Source organism: Cupressus sempervirens, chromosome 6 (genome assembly GCF_028749045.1).
Source record: "Cupressus sempervirens isolate cs-2001-9-10 chromosome 6, ASM2874904v1, whole genome shotgun sequence".
Classification (NCBI taxonomy): domain Eukaryota; kingdom Viridiplantae; phylum Streptophyta; class Pinopsida; order Cupressales; family Cupressaceae; genus Cupressus; species Cupressus sempervirens.
In genome coordinates this window covers 220,393,233-220,419,564 of record NC_143123.1, presented here as the reverse complement: position 1 = coordinate 220,419,564, position 26,332 = coordinate 220,393,233, and the positions used below count along the sequence as shown (strand labels likewise).

The 26,332-nt window shown below is 35.7% G+C and overlaps 1 protein-coding gene across 1 annotated transcript in view; it reads right to left on the bottom strand.

The window, feature by feature from the left end:
- The window catches only part of LOC149552057 (electron transporter, putative (Protein of unknown function, DUF547)), a 35,457-nt gene extending 15,053 nt beyond the window's left edge, over positions 1-20,404 (bottom strand). Inside the window, exons 1-7 of the mRNA XM_089787534.1 lie at positions 19,937-20,404; positions 19,626-19,814; positions 18,145-18,217; positions 17,709-17,795; positions 12,813-12,929; positions 9,649-10,023; positions 8,436-8,492 (exon numbers count right to left, since the gene is read on the bottom strand). Coding sequence (XP_089643660.1) covers positions 8,436-8,492; positions 9,649-10,023; positions 12,813-12,929; positions 17,709-17,795; positions 18,145-18,217; positions 19,626-19,783 — 867 coding nt within the window. The 5' untranslated portion in view covers positions 19,784-19,814; positions 19,937-20,404. The remainder of the gene's footprint in view (positions 1-8,435; positions 8,493-9,648; positions 10,024-12,812; positions 12,930-17,708; positions 17,796-18,144; positions 18,218-19,625; positions 19,815-19,936) is intronic.
- Positions 20,405-26,332: the final 5,928 nt, after the last annotated feature.

Below are 26,332 nucleotides of genomic sequence, written 5' to 3'. Positions count from 1 at the left end.
CTTCCAGAATGTATACTAACTACAAAACAGTAAGCATTCTATATTAGGCACAAAAGATAGTTTCCTTGAAGGTTTGATGATTCATCTGTCTACATTCTCAAGAAGTCAGTCCCTGATTCAACATTTTTTCAATAAAATTCATGTATATTGTATAGCTTCAGACAGAGGAAATTACAAACAGGTAATTTATAAGATATAAAATCAAAGTTTTGGCATAATAAAATCATAATACCCACAGCTTCTATATAGCCTGGCCACATCCGCAGCCAAGTCACAAAAAGATACTCAAAACTCAATTAAAATGGCCCTTTATGAGGCCATAAAACGGTGTGTGCCATGGGTGTGGTTTTGAAGGTCTTCATTTGATCTTCACGTATCGCAAAAGGTACGCACCCTAGGTGCTGCCCCACGAGGGGCACTGCCTTGGGACCTTACTGGGGGTGCTACCCCAAAAGCCCTACAAGGGGGGCACTACTACCCCTTGACCCTATTAGGGGCACTGCCCCTAGACCCCCACGAGGGGCACTGTCCCTCAATCCCACTAGGGGCACTGTCCCTTGAGCCCATTGGAGGCGTTGCCCCCAGACCTCCATTTGATTTTTGAAGTACACTAAAACTTTGAGTTTGCACAGTATGTGTATTTGTCATTTGATGATGTTATTGTGTCTTGAAGGTTTGCTCAATTGGCATTTGACATTTATCTTTGACATTTGGCATTGATCAATGATGAACTATCATAGTATCAAATGATTTAGTTTTACAATTCTGTATATTCCTTTAATTTTTTGTATACACATGCACATACCCATACCTGAACCAACGACTTAGAATTAGACCTAGAGTTGTTATTCATATTCCAAAGTATCTGATGCAAAACTATTTTGTATTTGGTAAATGGCACATGTGGATAAATCAGAGTCAAAAGAATGCTACAGCTGACTTTGGCAGCAGTAGAAACATATAGTGCATCTTAAGTAACATCATGAATTCACTTCCACAGCATTATAAATTCAGCACCAACTGTGATGACTTTGGTAGCAAGGTGGGAGTGATTGTCGACAGAGGAGATTTTTGGTGACATGGATCTCAATGGACATTTGGTATTGTCTTCTATCCACATCAGCTTCTTTCAAACCTTCAACTGTCAAAAGGATCAGATAGTTTTATCAGTTGGCATAGTTCTCCTGTGTGCATTTCATCATGGCAGCTGTTGAAGTTTTGGCATGAATGTCAACTAGGGTTGAACGGAATAGATGGGGGAATCATGAATGTGCTTTTGATTAAACCAGGGCAGCAAGAACCCATAACTGCTATCATAAGAGGCGAAATTATGTGCCCTGATGATTTTCACTCTTCCAAGTTGTCATGTGCCATTTAGAGTAGATGAATTCATCTAAAACCTCTACAAACACGAAAAATGTAGATGCGAGAAACCATGCACATCATTCTTGAAAGGGAACATGCTCTAAGTGTTAGCAGAAAGTATTTGTGCAGAGTAAGCAAAAAAACAGGGCAAATCATAAGAACAGGAGTCCTATCATTTTAAGCCTAAAGATACTGGGAAAACAGGAGAACAAGAAAGAATAAACAATGGAAGAAGGAAAGCAGGGGTCTTCAGCCAATAACATTCTTAGTTATCAACTTGTCATTCATACAATGTGCCTCCAACAAAGATTTGCAAAAATGAATGGACTACAAAGCATGGTCAGTTCTAACTGTCTTGCCTTCCATCCTACCTACCCATTGACATTTCTTATCAAGCATCATTCAACACAATATTGTGCCAAGAAGAGAACAAAGTGGACAAGGAAGAGAAGTTTTTGCAACACATCCAACATGCTAAACTAGAAGTCTAACAAATACTCTTGCCAACAATGGAAACATTAAGAGAACCATGACACATTGCGCACATTTGAATTCCACGTGGGTGAGCAACAATAACTGCATCTTCTAAATGAGCATTTCAAAGATCCACATCAAAATAACAAGCTTTTGACTAGGGTCCTTAGACAATATTGCACATAGTTCAAAGCTTCTTCATTAAATATTTTACCTTCATAGTTTTATCTTTGATGCAAATAGAGAACACCACTTTGCCTTGCAACTATCAAATCTTAAACATAAAACACACTCTATCCTTAGATAGCAACAAGAAATAAAATTTATTTCATAACCATCTGCAAATACACCATTTACATTCATGGTCATGGCCTCTCAACGGCCTTTCCATAACATTTTAAAACATCCCTATAGAAAATCACAATTTATTTACCCTCTATCACCACATCCTGCTTTTGTTCTCTCCAACGCAATTCTCTATCTTCACCTCCTTACACAGCCTCATGCCAAACTTTTCTCACTCATGTGCCCATTGGCCTCTATTAGGTTGCATTCCTTCTCCCTGCAAACCAACACTCCTTGTGCATTATATCCCCTAGTAAGTTATGCTGTCCACCTCTAATTTCACCTCCCTTCCTACTCATTGTGCATCATTCAGTATCTTTTCTTGCATAAAGTATTGACACCCACTACAGGGCAGTTTCTTTTCCTTCTCCATGTCGGTCCCACATCTCCTTCATATCCTGCAGCATTCTTTTCCTTTCTCTAACTCCTGACCCTTCCACTTTCCACTTGCCGCTACCTTAAATTTATAGCGTTAATTTTCTTTAATGCTGTCAAGGGCTATGGAATCTAGCATTACACCTGCATTGACTTTAATTCATAGTTTCAATGCTCCCATTTTGGCATGGATGGGAAGGATGCTTCTACATCAAATGCACCCAGTAGAAAGTTTGTGAGCATAAAGTGTAGTTGAGTGATCGAATGACCCTTCAAGATTGCAAACAATCGGCATCAAACTCCATCGCTGTGACAATTGAACATAAAACTATTTCTTTTTCCTCTTCTCCCAGCATCTTCTTGAAGCATTATCCATCCTTCTCCACAAAATCTGCACTTCACTCTCCCTTACCACCATGGAATTTAATCCAGTTTCAACCATCCTCATATAACATTCTTCTTCACTACTCTTTAAACACCTGCATACAAATTCTATAGTAGCAAACTCATGAAAATAGAGGACTTCATTTTTTACTTCTTCACCCACATCAATTTTATTCTTATCAAATTCAAGGAAATAAGGCATTACCCAATCTATAGCTGCTACAAATTCTCTTTCACCTTCTACAATAACATCCTCTACTTCATCATACAGATCTTTTGCTACTTGTAAATAAGCACTAACAACATCCATATGTATCATCTCTCTTGTATTCACTACCTCATCATCTCAATATGCAAATCACCTTTCACAAATTCCAGAAATTATAGCTCTACCTCTTTTACCCATTCTTCTGCTATTGCCAAAACATCATTCTTCATATTATCTACCTCAAACTTTTCATCTACATAAAATCATCTCATTTTCATGATAAAAATTACAAATATCATGCATTACTTCATTCATTGCAACCTTTTCATCGCCATTGTTTGTTACCACATCTTCTTCACCTTCACTAAGTTCTTCATCAAACTCAGGACCCATAGCGTCCATCATCTCAGCTTCCAGATCTTGAGTATTTTCTTGGCTTGTCATAAAATGTCCCATGTCTTCTATGCATTTACCTTCTTCAGAAATCTCTTCAATAACATCTCCATCTTCAAGATTATGACCAAATAAAGTGTCAATATCACTCTCTATTGCACTGCTCAAATCAGCAACAATCGATGTTGTTACTTCTTCAAGATAACTCTCACTTTCCTCTTCAAATTCGTCTAAACTAAATTATGAAATTCTAGTCTTGTTTCTGATCAGCTGATCAATATGGCCACTCTGTTCATGAGATCCTTCATCCCATTCTGCACCATCTGTTTCATATCTGATATCTTATTCTTTTCCCTAATCTTCTTCTCCTTTTTCCAACATCACTACGTCTTGCAATCAAATTTCCAAAATTCCCTTCTAATGATTCTTCTATCTCGTCAAACATACATGCTATTTTTACTTACCTCTATTATCTGTTTCTAAAGTCTACAAAAATTGATTATTTCCTCTAAGTCCAAAATCTGGACTCACAGCCCCACATATATTTTCTTCATTGTGTAACACAAAATACTTACTTTACCTTGATCTCCTCTTTCCCTTCTCCTTTCCTACACTTGATGTGTAAGTTTGTAAATGTGAAGCTGCCTAAAATCAAAGATACTACTTCCATCTTAGTAACAAATTACCTCTTTGCTTGGCAATCTGCTTGTACACAGAAGGTACACTTTCTTTAAACCACTCCAAGAAATCCAATGCAAAATGCCTCACTTCTGGTGATGTGCTTACATGCTCACGGACTTCTCTCAATGCCACCCTTTAGTCCTGGTGCTAAGATGTCTCCCAATCAACGATCTACTTGCATGCTCAGGAACACTAGCTCTGAAATCTTAAACATAAAACATAGTCTATAATTAGATTGCAAAGAGAAACAAATTTTGTTTCATAACGATCTGCAAATACACTATTTACATTTATGGCCTCTCAACAGCCTTCCTTGCTCCATAACATTTTATTATATTCCTATAAAAAATCTACTCGAACTCTCCCCCCACTCACAATTTATTTACCCTCTATCACCAGCTCTTGCTTTTGTTCTCTTCAATGCAATTCTCTGTCTTCACCTCTTTACCTAGCCTCACACCCAACTTTCCTCACTCGTGCGCACACTGGCCTCTATTGGGTTGAGTTCCTTCTGCCTGTAAACCAACACTCCTGCGTTATATCCCCTCATAAGTTATGTCATCCACCTCTAATTTCACCTCCCTTCCCACTCTTTGTGCATCATTCAATATATTTCCTTGCATAAAGTGCTGGCACCCACCAAACAGCAGGTCTACATAACATTTTATTATATTCCTATAGAAAATTAAATCAAACTCTCTCCTTGCTCACAATTTATTAACTCTCTATCACCACCTCTTTCTTTTGTTCGCTCCAATGCAATTCTCTTCCTTTACCTCCTTACCTCAACTCACACCCAACTTTCCTCACTCATGTATCCGCTGGCCTCTATTGGGTTGCCTTTCTTCTCCCCGCAAACCCAAACTCCTTAGGCATTATATCCCCTCATAAGTATGGTGTCCACCTCTAAATTTGCCTCCCCACTCTTTGTGCATCATTCAATTTATTTCCCTGCATATAGTGTTGACACCCACTACACAGCAGGTTTTTTCCTTCTCCTCCACATGGGTGCCATATCTCCTCCATATCCTATAGCATTATTTTTCTTTCTCTAACAAATGACCCTTCCTTGAATTTCTACCATTACTTTTCTTGAATGCTGGCAAAGGTTGTATAATCTGACATTGCACCTGTATTAGCTTTGATTCTTGGCTTCAATGCTCCCATTTTGGTATGGGTAGGAAGGATGCTCCTGCATTGATCTTCATCTAGTATTGAACATGGAATTGCTTAAGCCCTATTCTCCACCCTCGCTTGTTCCAACAACTACTCAACACTCCTTGAATATTGATCTAGAACATCTTCATCCAATGACTAAGGAGCATATCAATTGAGTAATAAACTACACTCGTCATGGCACAAACCAATTGTTTTCAGTTGTTTAGACAAGACAATAAACTAAATAGGATGTGGCAGAACCTTCACCAATTCAAAGTTCGGCTTTTATCACTACCTAAGGCACAACGGAGACCATTCCTCCTAAAGAACAAGCAAATGATCTATGACAAGTCATATCTTCATCTATACATTTCTCATTCTAACCAAACAAGGCATTGAGCCCAGATGGGTCCTAGCATTTTTCCTACCAAAGGAACATCATCAAATTGGATCTGTTCCAAATGGTAGGGGAATCGATGATTTATAACAAGATACTCAAGATCCTAAATATTACTGCCTTGGTCCTCATCCGCAAACAATTTTAGTGTTGACCAATATAGGCCTATCAATTGTCTCCCTTCGTAACATTGCATGGAAGATCCTCTCCTAGCTTAAAGCCTTGTGATTGATATGCTTATCGTGCAGATCTCAAGATGTTAATGAATGCAACAGTCCCATAACATCCAAACTCTTCATTTTTATCCAAGCGGAGTAATTTAAGTCAGTTCTATGACATGAGATCCCTATTAGGAAACCCCCACAAGTGCAAAGAAGCATGCACAGGACCAAATCCAATATAGGATTGGTGAAGACGAAAATTTCAAAGGCAGTAAATAGATCTGCTAGATAGATTCCACAAACTCTTCCCCATTTCACTATTGTTTCCCTGGTAAGTCAAACCACTTTATACTTGATGAATAGGTTTTCAATGAGAAAAACTCCAAAAAGCAATTTATCCAACAGTGGTTCATTTTTTCGCTGGCTTCATCTCTCCTTCCAACACTTCAATTCCATCCCCTCTTTGTACAACCAACTCCGGCAATCTATTCATCATCCCCACTATTTGTAATGCTCTACCTGCATATATCCAATTTAATTGAGGCATTCCCCCAACCTCTTTTAACTGGTATTTTGAAAATCTTGCCCCAGACTCTTAATAATCAAGATCAACTTGGGGGCTCTCAAAACTATCCTTGACCCACCGGTTTAGACAGCAAAAGGTAAAAACCATGCACCCACAAAACCCTAACCTGACCTAAACCATCCTTAGCAAATATATCCAATATATACATCACCCTTGATCAATTAGATGGGTATCTCAATGTATGAGTCAGAAGCTTATCAAACATCGAGCTCTTGCTTCTCTACTAGGTTAGTTTCTCATAAATTCAGCTCTTCTTTAGACCAGGAATCCGTATGACAGACCGAAAGATCCCAAAAGGATCCTTTCACTGAACATCTGTAAATTTTAATTAAAATAATAGATTTTCCTGTGCTTTCCTTGCGGTCTTAGAGAATTAGATAGAAGTTGCAGAAAGATTGTTTATTCTTTTTTGTATTTTCCAGATATAAGTAAACAATAATTAACAGCAACAAATAATATAATATTCAGTCAACCAGAATAGCTACAAATCGTACCAGGCAAGATATTTAATCAGTATGCCAACAAAGGTGTTAACAAACAAAGAATGATGACGCCAGCTGCAAGAATGGACCAGCCACACACCAAAAGGGCAGCGATGGGTGACATAAGTCAACCAACAAATCACATGCCAGCTGAAAGGCAACCGCGCAGCTGCTATAGTCACGCCAGGGCAGCAAGAAGATCCTAATGTGCCAAACAAGACCCTCAACGTGCAATACACAAGCACCCCCAAACGTTGAACTTAACAATCTTTGTCAACTGCTGAAACAATACTATAGAATGCTGCTGAAACCATCTATTGGGGCTTGCATCCCAATAGCCAGGCACTAGGGTTTGCATCCCAGTCCTCTAGAATCGCTCCTTAGAGCAAAATTGCAAATACCAAGAATGAAGATGTAAAAGATAATGGAAGAATGAGCAATAGTTCTCATCAAAATATTACATTTTTAATGCAGATCTCCTTATTTATGTTACTAGTTGCAGTTTGATTTCATTCTTGTCATTCATTTCTTACTTTGCATGTTGCCTTTATTGCTTTGCATATGGAGACACCTATTGCCTTATTTAATACTTTATTGCCTAACACATTTTTCTTTGAGTGTTACTATGAGAATCACCCTACCTTTCTCTACTTAGAGGTTGATTTAGTAGAGTTCATATCTAAGTGTACGCAACACACCCACCTGTGATGTGAATAATTGTATAAGAAAACACAAATATTTTTATAGTTGGAGTTGAGGCTAAATAAACAATGTAACCCGGAGACTCGCACCGCCCTCCCAAACCTTGAATTACCCGTCCCCGAGACATCCTCGCACCGGGTACTTGAGTACCCAAGCACCCCCACCTCCGCCATTCCGCAACCATGCCACCATTGGGATGTGTACTTGAATTTCTATTTGAATTTTGATTTTTGAATGTTACTATTGGGTATGTAATACATTACTATGTTGAATGTCAATGGTTCTTATTCATGTTGCAATTTTGCTATGTTCAAGTATTTTAATTTGGTATGTTCTAATGAACTACTAAAACATCATTACATAACTAGCATTTCAAGTTCTATATGTATACTATACAACACCCCTCTCTGGCCCGTCCTCCCCTTGCTGCCATCCCTTGGCTGTCCCCCCACCATCCCAAAAATGTGGCTTATTTTCCCCACGTCCTGGAAACTCGCCCCGGCATCCTGCCATCCCGAAGTACCCCATAATGGTGTAACACTACATCAAATCATACTAGCTCGAGTCCCTACAATTCCAATTGCAAACTACTAAATTATCTATTTCAAGAGCACAAAAGATGTTAATGTTTTTAATTTTTAATCATATGCTTAAGTCTAGTGCTGCAAAGATATGGAAGTAACAAAGAGATTATCGCTAGGGAAGTTGTTTGTTGAAAAATTACCTCATCACTATCAACGTCTGGATTGGCATGCCTCAAAGCTTGTTCTGATGTGACATCCTGCATTCATTTTCAAAAAATCAGGTATAGAATGTCTAAGAGATATAAAATCTCTGTAAATTAAGACATTAAAATTACACATAAACTGCTACTTAAAAAAAACTATGCTTTCCAAAATTCATTTTACAATTCTATATTCACGTTGACAAAAATTAAATCAAGTAATCAATTGCTCGTGCTCAAATCAATTATATGACACAAATGAGTAAATGATCAAGTTGATGGATTTATCAGGTTCCGCATCTTCAAGTTAAAGAACTTTTCCTTTGAGACAAAATGTTTTGCTGATAGAGTTGAGATTGGACTCGGCAAGACATTTGTGACTATGACTCAGTGGAAGAACTCAGTAAATAAATCAAAAAAATACAAATATGAAATGTATTTTTATAAATTTTATATTTCAAGTTAATTTTCCGTTGTTTTCAGAACTTGTCCAAGTCTGAAAGTCAAGACTCACAAAATTCTGCTCAAATAAGTCTCGGCTATCAGACTCGAGCTTAGTCTATAAGTCAAGGCTGTAGACTAACCGGAACTTTCCAAAGCCTCAATGCTATCGTTTAATTAGTCTCTAAGTTAGAAAAATTGCTTAAATGAGGTGTCATTTACAAGATCAGAAGTGTCAAAGATTTGTCGTGGAAATATTATCAAGACACAATTACCAAAGCAATCACATACTAGGAACACTTCTGGGCTAAACAGAAAACATATGTTGCATCTCAGGACAGCCTCAAATGAACATTGCCACCATACATCTAGTTATCTAGGTAAAGATAAATTTGATAAAACTAAAAACTAATGAAGCCAGAAAAAGATAGTCAATCCATAAATTTGATAAAACTAAAAACTAATGAAGCCAGAAAAAGATAGTCAATCCATTCGCAAAACCAAAATGAAAAGAGATGAATATCACCAATAATTGAATTTGTGAAGCATTTTTGCCATTTGACATTTATGTACAATTACCTATGTATGATACTTATGACTTCAACATTATAGTGAAGATCAAACTCAGAAGATTATTATTTAAGCCCATGCCTAGACCTCCTACTTTCAAATAAGTCTTATCTGAACAATTATTGTAATCAGTAAGTGGTAGATTTCCATTTATATTATATACATCCCTGAACCCTTAAAATTTGAAAATACTTGGACATACCTGCACCTTGGAAGGCTGGTGAAAACCCTGAATTCTTTCATCTATGGCTAATGGCCCACTCAGTACTGAAGAATGAATCATCTTAGATTGGAGTTCTGTATTTGTGTTTTGAGAACATTGAGTCGAAACAGAAAATTGGCGTCGATGCTGTGGATACACAAACTTGCTTGGTGTGCACAACGCCTTTGAAATTGTACTTGGAAGGTTTTTGTCTTCGTGTTTCACATGTGCTGGAGATGCTCTGCTTGAATTTTGTGTAGAGGATGCCCCAGAAATGCATTGATCAAAAATATTTCGATAGAGAGAAAGAACATGTTGCTCACGATTAGTGACTTCCTCTTCAAGTACAGCTATCTCTGTTAGTAGATCCTTTGTCTGCATCAAACTAAACACAACTCAAACGCCATCCTCTTTGTATAATTATTGAAGTAGTTTCTTAAAATAATTAAAATAGCAAAGTGAATTCTTATAGATCAGAAACCCATAAAAGCAAAAATTGACCAGCTTAGCACAGAAGTAGCATAAACATTTTTTATAGACAAGGGCACAAAAAGATAATTTCAGACAATTGAAGAAAATATCAAGGCATAAATTAAAACTAGTAGTACTATAACTAGATATGCATGTGCAAGTCATTGATAGCTACATTGGCATGCTTTGAAGGGCTGTCGTTCAATAAATGATAACTGAACTTGACAACATAATAACTAATCTTTTCCTTCCCTTTAGAATCAGGCCAAAATTAGTTATTGCTCAACACAAAATCAGTTATTAGCATCATATACATTTTTTTCTCTTCCACATAAAGGCATCAGCAGAATATTATAGCTTACAAAATAGTAATACACCAGTACTTTCTTATGACAATGTTCCAGTAAAGTCTCCTTCCTTCCTGTATGGAAGAGAAAATGGAAGAAGCAACAGCACATAAATAAGAATTTATTGTCAAACTATTTCTTATGATAAACAGTATTTGGAATTCCTTTAACTGGCAGCCAATAATCCAAAACTTTGCTTTAAGTTAACAAAAGCATAGGTTCATTTCCAAAACTTTGATTTGTACTAAATTTCTAGATTTGCTTTGGATCTGGTTGAGCTTGCAGATTAATTCATAGGTCTTCAATCAAATATTATGAAGTTGTGATATTGCTATTAGGATTCAACTGTGTAGTATTTGAGTCAAACTCATTGATCTATGTTTCATGAGTAGTGATTCACAAAAACCATCTATCATGAAGATGAATGGAACAGTTAGCACTCATTTGCATCTAGATAATGCTCGCAAGGATGAAACATCGAACCTTCCCAAGAGGTCACCCATCCCAATATTGTTCCAACTCAAGTATGCTTAACCATGAAGTTTCCTCCAAGGTTAGCTTGCTACTCCATTTGCATAACCTCCAACAAGTGCTGTGCCTTATGAAAGATTCATTAGAGCCCCTTTAGCTCATCAATTGACAAGTAGGAGATGTTTCAACCCTTTAACCTAAAGTTTAACCCCTGTGTGCATCACCCTGATGTAATGAATGCTAAGTTTTCAATTCATTCTCATTATGGATGGATTATTGTGAATCACTACTCATGACACTTATAGCTTGCTACTCCAATTGCAAAACCTTCAGCAAGTGTTGTGCCTAATGAACCATTAATTAAAGCCCCTTCAACTCATCAATTGATAAGTAGGAGATGTTTCACCCATTTAGCCCGATGTTTCACCACTATGAGCATCACCTAAATGCAATGAGTGCTGAGTATTCAATTCATTCTCATGATTGATGGGTTCTTGTGAATCACTACTCATGAAACATGGGTATATGAGTTTGACTCAAAAATTAAACAAGTGAATCCTAATAGCAATATCAAAATTTGACTTGCTGAGAAAAATATCTTCTACTTATCAAATATTTTCGAAGGTTCGAATTAAATTTGAATTATACAATATCGAAAAAGGTAAAACATATAAAATCATGAATATGTGAATATTTAACTTGCAAACAAATAACCCCATAATATACATTTAATAAATAAAACAACCATTAAACTTGTATAAACTCATAAACTGCTAATATTAAAAGCTTGACCCCTTAATTCATTTATGTGGACCCCACAGAGTGTGAGAGAGTATAAAAACGAAAATTCAAAACCACTTCTACTACATTGGATAGTTAAAAAGCACTAAAAAGTAAAGCGAGTGTTGTTTTAAATAGCATGAAGGTAATAATTGCTGGTTTTTTCCAATAAATGAAGCAGGTGATACTCCAATAATCCCCTAGAGAGGCCCACACGAACTTGAAAAAGCAGCAGCACCAGATAATGCCTCCAAAACTTAACTATTTTCGTCCACGTACTCATCGGCCATCTTTGGACGGTGTAGTTAGCACATGTTGACACTACAGAGAACGAAGGCACCATTAAAAGAGAAACTGTCTAGAATCTTATCATTATTTGCTTGGGTTCTCTACTTCATTGGCGTCGTTTGTACAAGTCCCCTGTCGTTGGTAAAAATAACATATGCTTTATTGAAATGGAGTGATATGTAAGGGCATTTTCTAATTTTTCGTGTATGCGTAATTTGACAAAAGAACTGTTGTCGGAGTTCACGTGTCTTTGGAACTCTTTAAGGATTACATAACACCCACTATTTGTTGCCCTATAAAAGAACGGGGGTGAGATTTTTTTTAAAAAGCAAGAAGTTCTAAAATATCATAAACGCAATAGATTTGATGCAAGTTTATCACAGAGCTTCTGGATTCTTTTCGAGATTGCACAAGTTCGTCCTGGACAAAACCTCAGTAAAATAATAAATATCACTCTCCCTGTACAAATTTGAATACGGATTGACTTGGATCATGAACAGGGTTCGAACCCACCTAGATCCGGGGCTAGACACCAGCAAACCAGCAACATAGGTTTTAGGTATACTTAAACAATATGATCAAATTTTGAAATCCTGGTGCAACTACCAAAATGCCATAACAGATTCCTTGCTTTAGGATATAACAAATTCATAGTATCCTTCATTTTCTGCATAAAAACTGGGTCATTTGCAAAACGCTATCAAGTACAACACAATTTACAGTAGACAAAGCAAGGTCAAATCATGTTTTCATGAAGCAAGCAACATGTATAACTATTTATAAAGCTCAAGCAGAAGGTTCAAGCACCTGCGCAGCAAAATGGTGGTGTCCTGGGGATAGTGCACTTGAAGCTCGACCCATGGCTTTTTCAAGTGTATATCGCATAGATTTTTCATATTCCAGGCGCATTTGCAGCTGTTCAACCTGCCATGTTAGGAATTTTCCATAAGAACTGCACTTTGAAATTCGCAATACACTGAAGAGGATGTTTATGATGCTTAGGATACCATAATATGGATAGTTAACAAACAAGTTACAAGAATGTACAGTTCAAATATGAAATAATAATCGTCATTGATAGTGTTGACATGTGGTGCTCACAAATCTCCAACAAATGGCAATATTATCTGTGGATGGTAGCTTTCGCTTAACTGTAATAAAATACATTCATCTAGCAATTAAAATTTATTCATGATCTGGGTGTAGGCTCCTGAATTTTCGAGTAAAGCCAATACATTAATCAAGAATTTAAATTCGCAAATTCTTAGGCTCCCAAATAAGGAATATGCAACACCTTTAATCTAAAATGATTTGCTTAGCTAATGCAAGAAAATGGACAAATGTTAAATCAGTTCTAAATATTCCCGAGATCATGAAAAATTTTACCCAAAGAACCTCAAATTTTGAATTAGAAGTATCCCTGTCAAATACCTTCATCTATTTCATTTGTAAGGATAGTTTGCAAGCAATGTTAAATATTTACTTGAGATTTGATTTACTTGCCATCACTTTTTTAAGCCATCCCATTGGTCGCTTAGAAGGAAGATGAAGCCATGGCCACAAAGCCATTTTGTTGTTTCATATTTGCGCATAACAATAATCCTGTGATCATTTATGCAATCGTCTTAAGTCCTTATAGTTCATCATAGAATATATAGACCATTATTTGCATGTCAGATGGTCTTAATGCTCTCAGCTAACGTATGAAAAGGAGATGCTCTCTTCATCCATGCACAGCACAATACCATTCAAAACGGTGTCAATGTTCTCAGCTAACAGGTAAACGGGAGACACTTTCTTCAGTCATTCGCAGCACAATATCATTTGCAATTTGATATCTATAGCTGAAATTTACAAGCTGCATGTACTAGTTATCTCTTCATCAATATGTGGTTTCTTGACATGATTCTCCGTTTTAAATGCCATTGAAGTTCTAATTCAGAACACCTGTGCCACAATGTTTCCTAACATCCCAATCTACCAATTATAAATCTTTGATTGACAAAAGATAATTTTGTTTAAAAGGATTAAGGAGTTTTCTGCTTGTTTTTGGAGGGAACTCTCATGCTAGAAGTTGAATTTTAGTACTGCATATAAACCAGTAATGAGCATGTACAATGCACTACTAGAATGGATTTAGGGAACATGTAGTGGATATATGTCATGCATGAACCCGCTAAACTGATAAAATATCTATGATTTGGTAGAATTCAGTTATAGTCGGAGACACTTGAATTTCAGTATGAAGACACTTCTTTGAATGGTCAAGCATGCAAGATACCATTAAGTTGGGACAATCTTGGGAGATTGAGTTCTCTCCAGGCCAGATATGTTGAAACAAGTGGATGGGCCGGTGGATCAAAATGCAAGTACACGTAAATGTGTGATAGGCCAAAGAGAACTGTGTGAAGTGTCAAACTGAAGAATTAAAAGAGACTGAAGAATCAGAAGTGGTAGGTCATGAATCAAAGTTTCTGCAAGTTGGGCCAAGGCAGACTCAAATAAGCTCAACCAATTGAGTTGACACCTGACTTTGTGGACAGTTTAAACTTTTGAGTAATTAGGACCAATCGCATATCCTCTTAATTTGATCAGAACCAAAAAAAAATTCTAGGATACCGATTCGTCCTATACAGGGCTGGTGAAATAACCCTGACAGGTTATTGCTTACTCCAGCACCAAAAAAACTCTTTATACTTCAGCTCTGATACCACTGAAATGACCCTAGCTATAAAGGTCACTAAATCCCAATATTGTACTGTGGCAATTCGTCAAATGCTCTGATACCACTGAAATAACCCTAACGGATTATTGACTCTTTAAGCACCAAAATCTTAAACTTCAAGGGTTTGACATTCCGTCAAACATTTAGCAAGCAATAAAGGTATATTCCTGTTTTAAAATCCTGTAGATGCACACAGGGAATTTTTTAATACTTCTAATATGCAGAGTTGAGTGCTTGATCATATACGAAGGCACCATGTGGAAAAGCCTGTTATGAGAATGAATAATAATAATGATGAGGCGATATAGTAGAAGAGATTTTTGTCTCTTTTATCGCCCTGATACTTTTGCTGCCGTTACAAAACCCGCGTCACACAATTATATGAATCACACTAATAAGTGATGCTAGTGTATGTCATAAGGAAACGGTTGCCTCTCGACATGAGAATGATAATGCCCCACACAAAGAATCTGAGACAATTCGGCCTGCGAACTTCATATGGAGTACTGCCGCTGATTTCTTAAACTCCCTCATCCCTTCGTAATACCATCGACCTTGCTTGCTTAACAATCTTCAACCTCGGTTTGATGCGTATGGGTTCCTCCTGTGGTGAAAGTGGTTAACCTGTATGCAGATTATTATGCTTTCGGCTTGTGAGAGCTAACAAATGGAGTCGGATTTGGATTTACCCTATCAACAACAATGTTCAAATTGTCTTTAGAAGGGACCCCGTACTCTGTGCAAAATAAGCCGCCAACAAGGTGTGAGATTTGTGTGTGACCCGTAGTCGAAGACAATGCAAATTATATCACTGAGACAGTGGAGGATTACTGTCGGATTGATATTGGAGCGGTGGCTTGAAATTGCGCAAGTCTTTAGAGCCGCAGCGGAGGTTAGTTCACCTTCATAAACCCACGACTTCCCTTCTTCCTACGAATTTTCACTGATCTTTAAACAATGAAAAGAAGATGCCTACCTCGAGAGAATTCAAACGGCTTCTAGTTCATTCAAATCGGTTCCACCTCCTACTCGTTTCCAATGGTGTCACCTTATAATAGGACATTGGTATTAGCTTCAGTCCAGACTTTGATTCCAATATTAAACAGAAATGCTTGCTGATAAGACGTCTTCCGTTCTTTGAACCTTAAATGCTTATGCAATTTCTGATGTCGTCTGTAATGTATGAACCTGGCACATCGATGATAAGTATCAAAATCTACTGGAGGGTGCTCGGCTTTGAATTCGCTGAAAGGGTTTTTAGGAAAATCATAAGAGATGAGAAATCATATATATGTTTCCAATCGTCGCTAATACGAATGGATTCTCTTCCTTAATTCTGGCTGATAAAGTACAAACCATTCTATACTACAGCCATCTCCATGTAATTATTTGGCCTTAGGCCCCAATTAACGCTCTGATGAAATGACTGAATGTCACCTCCAATCTGCAATAATTCGGATGATATTTCACACCCTCAAAATTGCGTACCAATTGAGAGTTATCGTTCTCAATGGCCAACTGTGACAATTGCGAAAACCCTAGGTTCCACAATGCACCTGTGATTGAATCACAATCTGAAAAATCAAAGAGAGATAATCAACTGCCTGATTCGAATGGAGCCTCGGGGTGCCTATTTATTCTTTTCTCTCCATCCTCTCCAGAGACTTCTAGAACATTTTTGATCTTATCCTTCAAGTGACTTTATTAAATATTTTTATAATCCAAGTCACTTTATTAAATATAAAGTTATCTTTTAATATTTATTTATTTAATTAAAATAATTAATTAGTCGTCCTTGGACAACCAGTATTAATTAAATTAATTAAATCGAACTGTCACCAAAAATTGGGGACATGACAGCTGGTTTCCGCATCTGAAGCGGACGGATGCACAATACTTCCAGAAGCCCTGTGGAAGCAGGCTGGCTGGCTTCCGGCCAGCTTCCACAGGGTTTCTGGAAGTATCAAGCAGCACCTGCGGGCCCAGCAGCCAATAACATAAAGAAAAGCCCAAAAACAACTTAATTTTCCCATTATGCATGTCCCTAAATTGATTTTTGTAGGTTAGTTTTTCCTATGAAATCCTAAAACGACCCTAAAGGTGAATTTTGAAGCATTCACAACTCATTTGGAACTTTTTTTTGCATCTACAGCCACTTTTCATTTGGTCTCTAATGTTGGACAAGCACATATTGATATATCATATGAATTTTGAAATATCTTGAATTTTGATAAAGGGTGAAGTATCATAGTCATACTACCAAATGATTTGTTTTTGTATATTTCTCATGTGTATATATATATATACACGTTTCCTCCCGTATCTGCATCCACAGAAAAGAATTTCCCGCATTCTGTATCCGCTTCCGGAATCCGCATCCAAATCTGTAACTTAGGGTTTTTTCTGTCTTTATTGAAGAAATACATTTATGACCCTACTTACAGCAGTAATTGTTCCGAGCTGTGGTGGAACTAGAAAGAGAATTGATTTCCAAGCCAACGCAAATCTAAACAAAGCACATTATGAACTAGTAGAGTTGTCGTTCCTCAAGTAAATGTCCAACAGATGAAGGCTTGTGGGAAGTAAAAGTGGAAATATTGTGCAATCCCCCGGATGTTAAAATTTTTGACCCTGTGGAAACCACTACTTTGAGGGGTGAGATGTCTAATGGACTATTTTTATAGTCTATATTTTGAGGGGTGCAATATCTAACGGGCTATTTTCTTAGCCTATATTTTGATATGAATGTGGAAGGTCAAATTGAAACCGATGGCATAAGTCCTATATAAATTACACCTTGCAACCATTTATATTTCACTGTTAAGTTCCAAGATTAACAACATAGAGCTTCATTGACATTCCAACTATTTTTCTTTTCTCTTGGTGGGTAAAGTTAATGTTGAATTATTGTTTGATTTGGTAATAACAGAATGAGAAATACAGTAATCAAGAAAAACAAAAACATGATTATATCTTACATCTTGCTCCAATGCAGCTCGGCGTTCGGATGGTGGAAGTAGTCTTGCTTTAATATTGGCATTTGGTTGTGATGGCTTTCCTGATGCCTAACAGATAATTCAACAATCAATTTACCGTTTTCCATATCAAGCCAACTGACAGAATCTAGCATTACATATGTGAATAATACATGTAGGCATGCACTAACATATACCATATACATTATATATGCATGTAAAACACATATATATGTATATACAGTATGCACAACATACACACACTTTGTAACATCAATTAGAAAAGAAGAAACTGTAAATTTCTCTAGTTTGTTTTACTTCTGTGCCGTAATCAAAGTATGTCTTTGCTCTTTCACTTGATTAGGATAATGATTACGACCAAAAATATTAAGAACAAAAATAAGAATGGGAACGTAGCTGAGACAAGCTACAGTCTCACCTCCCTAGCTGCTTTCCCGGCCTTAGCAACTAATTTGTCCCAGTTTGTAGAGTCCACTTTATTATCTGAAGCACTGCAAGAAAAGGAAATTGTGTAATAGATTGTTGAACAATAGTTTCCAGTAGCAGGAACTCAAGTTGGTTGTCTATCAGAAATCACTTTTTACTCTTAATAAGCCAGTTTGTAACTGCCAAAAATATTTCCAATACATACTACTTAAAATTTACCAGAGACAGACGGCATATCCAATTCAGAGTATCAAATATTTGTCTAGTCTTTCAGTTCATACTTCAAAACTTTGATTTTGTGACGAATGCCACTCAACTATAATCCTTTGATACAATATTGAATAAGAGTACGTTGTTCAATAGGTTATTCCTCTACTGCGTAATGTGACTTCATCATTAGCTAGATGATAGTTAATTTGGTTTTAAATCTTCATATTTTACTACTGCAATTGTTCCTGATTCCAAACAAAACCTCCTACGGAAGGAAACATGAAGATACCTACCTTGCATATCTTGCAAAATCCACTACAAGAATTGAAAGTTTACTTCCGTTCCAACCTAAATTACTAGAGACCTAGAATACTGTGAAGAAATAAAACTCAATCATAGCCCTTTCGATTTGAACTTACCAAGAGTGTACGAACTGATATGCTAATAATAATGCAATCTTTCCAGCATTGGATGCTTTACATTATTCAAACCAAAATTATATACAAGTAGAATTTTGTCATCGATATCTCATACAGACTGACTTTGAACAGCACATCGATATTGCGTTAGCCGCTAAAATTCAGATGCTCCGGGTTTAAAGAAAGATGTCCAGTAGAAAGGGGTTTCTATAAGCCCTTAGTTAAGAATTATAAGGAAAAGGATGAGACAGAGACTAGGGTGTTTCCAGGCACTAGACTTCATGCTATTTGTGTTAATGATGGTTCAAAGCATGGTATCTGTGCTAATGAAATTCATAGCATAAAACAAGCGTATTTCCAATCCGGCTTCAATTCTGCAGATTTCCCCGTCCCATCACTAAGCCATTCGCTCAGGTAAACGATATGATAAATAGAAATTACCAGGATTGGATCTAAATCCATTACCTAAAAATAGCTTGGACTAAAAGTAAAGCTTATAAACAGAATCATTTCGCTGTATCTACTATTTAACACATCCGGCAAAAAGAAAATTTTTTATTTTCAGTATAAAATTTACCCATACCCGTCTTAACTATCTGTTATAGCATACCCTTCTTTTATCGAGTAAATACAGACTGGCAAAATCTTATGAAAGGGATACCGCCAAATATGGAACTTTGGAGGGAGCGTGAATCACGAGCGACCTGATAACCCCTTACCCGCCAAATTTTCAGAAACTATACCTGATAATTTTAGCTTAGCAACCAATATTCGCACAAAAGAATGCGTTCCTGAATCATTTTGGCGGGAATGAAGACCATAACCAAAAAAAATGGACACCTACCTCTTTGATCTCGAATGTTGAATAGACATAACCTGGCAATCCATGCAGCTCGCTACATCGTTCACCATATTTAACCTTGAAAATGCCGGGGAAAGTCCTCTGTCAGAAATATGCTCAAGCAGACTCTCCCCTTTGGTCTCCTCTGCTTCAACATCCATGGAAATCCTAAGCTACCGCTTCAACTACTCTCTGCAATGGACAAGAACATTTCCCTTAATGGCAATCAAACCACTACATTAAACTATGTATCCCATACTAAATAAATTACCATGGAAATGGAAAGACAGCGAAAGCTCAAACCGTGCACTTACATTAGCTTACAAAGGTAAAACTAAAATCATGAGGAACTCAGTATCTGTAAAGCTGTGCAAGCTGATAACATGTGTTTGGCTTTAACTTACTAGATTCGGCATAAATTTAGCTTCTGAGTGTTATTGATAACCAGTTTTGGATTTCATCAATTATTCACGACATTATTGTCTGTAAAACAATGAATGTCGCCACAAACAAAGAAGTTGAGAATTAAAGACAGCATCAATGAGTTATGGTTCGTACAGTAAGCCTTCAACCCTTGTTTAAGATTCTCGTTCAACGAAGCTCTAAAATTTCAGTAGTGTAAACACTTTATGAGTAAAGAGGTGTAGTGCGTGTCCCCACAGAGATTTCTGTGTCAAGGGGAATTTTAGTCAAAACTTCGGTTGCAGGTTTAACATTGTTTATTGTTTTCTTGATCTAACAAACCAAATGCAGCAGGTCTGGAATTTGACATTCGGGGACATATTTACGCAAATAAGCATACTTTAAAATTTCAACAACTAATAAAACCACAGATTCTCAGATCTTGAACTTCGTAAAGCTGTGAATTTTAATAATGGAAAACATTATTGTGAAGAACTTTTATTTTTCAGATTATAATATAACAGTAATTTTGACATTTTTCATGTGTCGTGGGAAATGTGTATATACGATTGGAATATTGTTGAAGTTGAAGGACTTCATTGAAAATTGTTATTTTAAAAAAGATTTGTTTATATTTTTTATTCAACAATTTTGATAATATTAGTTGACAACAAATATATATCAGTTGGTGTAATTTTGATTGTCCTAATTAGTGAGACTTGGTCCAATAAAATCCAAGACTAGAGGAATGAGTGACCTAGTGCACGAATAAAAATTTTGATATAAGTGTCAATATGATTTTTTTTTAAATTGACCTTTTTTAACAAATAAGTTGTATTGATGGATAATGCTTTATTAAAATATTCAAGAATAAAAAAATATGTAATGGAGTTTATCACAATTTTGTATTTAAAATTGGAATTTTGTTAATGTTGATGGGACTTGTTAAAAGAAAGAAAAATTTGGGATTTTTTTTTATTTTATCATTTTTTTGATACAACAATTTTGATAAGATGGGATGATAGCAAACAAATGCTTGTTTATGATGTGATGAAATTGTGATTATGTTAATTACTTTAGATTTTGATACAACAAAATGCAAGGCAATGGGTGTCAAAATGAGTTGATGTAACAAAATGGAAGACAGTGGGTGTCAAAATGATCTCATGCAAGAATTAGGTTATTGATGTGAAGAGTCAAAATGACAGAGAGAAAATTGATTTAGAAGAGGATTACTTTTTGTGATGCCTTAAAATGATAGATGGGTGATGATTCTTTTCTCTATTGAAGTAACTTAGGGTTGCATCATTATTTGAAAATGTTGATACAAGAGTTGGTGAATTGAAGATAGTTGGAAGAGAATCAAGTTGACCGAATAGTATATAGAAATTTAACAAAAGTGAATCAATCACGTATAAGACTTAAAATTGGGTGTTGACTTAACTTTGCACCATTGAATCTAGCTCCAATGTGCTGGCATTTGCTAGATTGTAGCTTAAATTATACTTTCTAATGTCAAAATGAAAATTTAAAATTAAGACAACTAAATCAATTTTTTTAAATGACATAATAAGTCAACATGTTTAAGATATAAAATTGATAGAAAATATACACTAAGTCAAAACTGCCCTATATGTATATAAAAACAAAATTTAAGATTTATTATTTTTCAAAGTCAAAATCAGTCTTCTATATCCACGTACTTAAACTGATCATCTAAACTAACCTTTAATTGGAAAAATACATGAATGGGGATAACCTACATAAAACTAAGCAATATACGGCGTCAACGATTGGGGGAAAAATCATGAAAGAAGTTTGTATTCATTAAAACCCGAGTGTTGTTTGTCCAAACCGAGTATTTGTTTGTCCTCGCTTTCCAGTCTGATAATAATAATAAGGGAAGGACATTGATTTGATTTCTTATTTATATGTATTATATTGAGATCTGAAATCCATAACTGCAAACAGCTCATGAATTTTGTATCAAGTGTCTAATAAATTAATTTAAAGTAAAAAGATCAATTGACCCATGAAGAAAAAGATAGGCACAGAAAGAAACCGTCAAAAAAATTAGGTTTGACAGGTGAAGATGACAGTCAAAAGCGTCTTCAGGCATCCGAGGGGAAAAGAGAGAGACATTAATTTGTCTTGGTACGAAGACATGGGTCACGTGTTAGTTGGTCTTCCCGTTAATTGGGTCTCCGTCGGCCCCGCCTTATTTAGTTCGCGGCTTTTCCGCCGGCCCACCATTTTGAGGCACTGGCTATCCCGCCATGGTAGTAGGGACTATCCAGCGACTGAACTGATTTTTTCATATAGTTTTTTCATAATTTTTGGAAAACAAATTGTCTCTTTTGGTATGAGTACTTTTGTTAGTGGGGTTGAATGCAAGAATGAATGGAAAAGGTTTCAATGACGTCTACACGATCAATAGCCTATAAAACTGCGAGTCAAAGAACCTTAAATCAATTCAATATCCTTTTCTACATTACATTTCTTACTATGACTTTTGCTAATCAAACTAGGGCCAAAGAACCTTAAACTAACTCCTCATTATTTTCCACATTCGATCTCCTACTATACTTTTGATAATCAAACTAGCTATCTTTGCATCTCATCCTCTCTAAATAATATATAGATAATAAATTTTTTTTAAATATAATTATTTTTAAATTAATGTATTTAAATAATTATAATTATAATAGGTAAGAGCTTACAACGTATGAACTATTTTTCAATTTGATTTTGTATTTTTTTTTACCATTCAGATGTTGATGCTAAAAAAACATACACAATCAAATTCAGAAATAGTTCATAGATTTCAATGGATTGTGGGAATTTGATAATGTTAAGAGCCTAAAACATTGGTAAGTTGTGAACCTCTCATGTAGAAAGTCTTGGTTAAAATCTATTTGAACTTAACACATAATAATAATAATAATTAATCTAAATTTTACACCATTTTTATAATAATAAGTTATATATTGAATTTCTAAAATTGTTTTTTATTTATTTTATTAATAGTTATATAATAACATATAATATAAAATTAACTTATTTTGATATTTATATTTTTTTTTAATTAACAATTCACATTACTAAAATTTTATATAATAACTATTAAAATGGTGAAAAAATTGTACATATAAATATTATAAAAATTTAAAAACTATTAATATATTGTTATTTAATAATACAACTTGTTAAAATTAAAAATTAAATTAAATTATTTTTAAAAGTTGAAAATATCGTACCTAAAATTCCTTTATTCTTTGCATATTCAAAATCTCATCATAAAAATATTTACAATATTAGAAAAAATTAAACTCTTATATTTCGGAACAACTTATATGCACTCATCTGAACTGTTAATAATCTAAGACCCTTCTATTTTCATTGCAAAAAATACATGCAAGTTACACCATAGACGCGCCCGGCATCAGCGCTATATAAGTGCAAACTCAAGTATGACTCTGTAGCTGGTGCCCCATTTTGGCGGGGATATATTTTAGCGCCATAGCCGTAAACAAATTTGGTTCCTAATGTCAAATCTGCAACTTGCCCTAACCACTCCATACAATAAGTAGCCCATATGAAATTGTTTGGCATACACTTTCAACGGAAACAACATTCGTTCTCATTTGTTGTTATGATAGGGTTTGCTGAAAAAGCGCCGTGTAATATATAATATTCCACATTCACGAGATTCCAACAAAGATTAGGTAGTAGAGAGTGAAATGATGAGATTCAAGGAAGTTGTAGAGTGTGAGAGTGGGGTGGTCAGTGGTCACATCAGGTGCTATCAATTTCGACGACAACAGTGGACAAGGAAAAAGAATAATGGGATATTTTAGGCAGTAACGTTATTAGCGGGCGCTGTGGACGATGGAAATGGACAATCGGCTTTGAATGACTTTAATGAGGGAGTCATCAGTGCATGCCCGCGTCCTTTTCATGACTTGCTGTCCATCGTCCCCTCTCTATTATTTACGTTTTGAAACCGGGAACTAACTCGTCCCTTCAATTAATGTTTTCTTTCAATTGAGTGCATTCTTTGGGAAAACAAAAACTAATTTCCATCATTTTTTTAAATAATCAAAATCTGAGGAAGTGTTTGATAAAATTGTAGATTTTTAAGATTTATAGGGGAGACATTCAATAGCCTTTATGTTAATTTTGAGCACTCTATATTTATGGAGCTCTCTATAGAATTTGTAGAGTGTGAGGTGGTCTATAAGTGTCTTTTTAAAACGTTCATTCGAAACCTATTATGTTCACCCCCCACTAGTGGCCCGCCCAAAAAATAGTACTTTTGCACAAATGGACCAATCAGCAACCAAGAAAGCTAAAAAATGACCAATTATTAATACAAGTGTGATCAATTATTACAACATGTGCTATCATTTTTTGGGACTTTTAATGACAAATAATTTGGAAGGACCCTAGTGATAAAGTTATCTTCATATAATTAGCATTTTTTTTGTATGAAAGTTATACAATATTATTGGTTCTCAAAACTTATTATGTTGATTTATTGTTTACTATTTCCTCTCCTTTTCTAGTTCAAATTCATAAATAGAGAATTACAATTCATTGTCCATAAATTTATAATTACTCTTGTTTTGGTAATCCAATTTTGTCTTTCTACATGTTGGGAGTGTAAGGAAACTTCACTCAACTTTGTCGCATTTTTCACATAAGCACTCATAACTTTTTTAAATAATAAAGAATGAAACTCAAGTTAACTATTTGGTAAAATTGTAGATCTAATTAAGTTTTTTAAAGATTTATAATGATAAGGTTATTTCCATGGAGTTGTTAGCACTTACTTTGTATCTTGTAAAATATTTTTCATTGTCAAAACTTATTTGAATCGTCTTAAAATGAAAGCACTTCTATGTTAAGAGTGTTTAGCCCTCCGAGTAAGTGGTATGAAGTCATGTCAAGTATATTGAATGGGCCTTTGTATGGATCTAGTTGTTTTCGCCCTGTTCTACTTCTCTTCCTATTTCCAACCTATTTCTAACAACTTTCTCTATGAAACTTAGGACTTTGACTTTTTGGGTCAAGGACAACCTTTTAGGTTAAGGTCGACCTTGACCCTGACCTAGGGCAAGGTCAACCTCGTTCGTAACCCTAGGTCCATTTTAAAATTTTCAAGAGTTTCGAGACATCGAGCTTTGGAAAGTTTCCTTTACCTACTTTTGGGTCGGTTGTTTCAAGTTTTGGAATGGTAGACTCTTAAATTACATTTAATCCAGGTCCACTTCTAGGGGTTAAGGTTAAATGGGATTTAATGCTCCCATGTCGACCTTCTCTAGGAGTTAGTGCCCTAGATGTCTATATGAGAAAGTCTTCTTCCCTCTTTTTGACATCCATATTTTTCATGAGCGCATACACTATCTATGAGAAAAGTTATTATCCACCTACTATGGAGTGAAGATCTTCTATCTATCAAGCATTCAAGTATCCAATTCATCAAGGAGGTCCATTGTTAACCATTGAAGGATTCAATCTCTATGGAGCCCTCTTGTTGAAGATTTCTCCATCCACATTCATTCAAGTCTTCTTCTATGCAAAGATGCATTCAAGATTGGTGTTGAAGATCTAATGTCATTGATTTGAGACATCCTACATACATTTCTACATTCATTTGGAGCATCCGTAGTTGTGGATTCAAGGATTTCAATATAAGTAAGGTGAATAGTTCCATTTACTTTGTTTATACATATTGCAATTTCAATTCAATTTCAAGGTTAATTCCAAACTGGGGTTTGGCCAAGGCAAACCCCCCATACAAATAAACAAACCCATTTTTCTTGCAGATATAGGTGTGCAATAGTGAATTAAAGAGAAGATTTGGATACCCTTTTCATTGAACTTGTAGGATTCATGAACAAAAAATTTGTTGAAGCAGTGTAGGTCAAGGTTGACTTTTCAAGGTACAATTGTGCTTCAGGGTAAGATTGTGCCCCAAGGTAAGATTGTGCCCCACTATTAGGGTCAAGGTCGACCTTCCTTCAAAAGGACAAAAGTTTTTTGGGTTTTCTCCATCTCGACATTTCCAGTCTAGTGTTGTTTGCAAAGATCCTTGAAACTATACACAAACACCATAAATCAACATTTTCTAGAATTATTCTACTTCAAGGTTAGTATTTATCTTTTGTCTATTTTAAGATTTAAGTGTATACTTCTCAAATAGGAAGATTATAGGACCTCTTTTTTCCTTATTTTTCATTACATGATCCATTTATGCATTGATCACTCTCTTGTGCTTAATCAATTTGGATCATTCCTATTCGAAA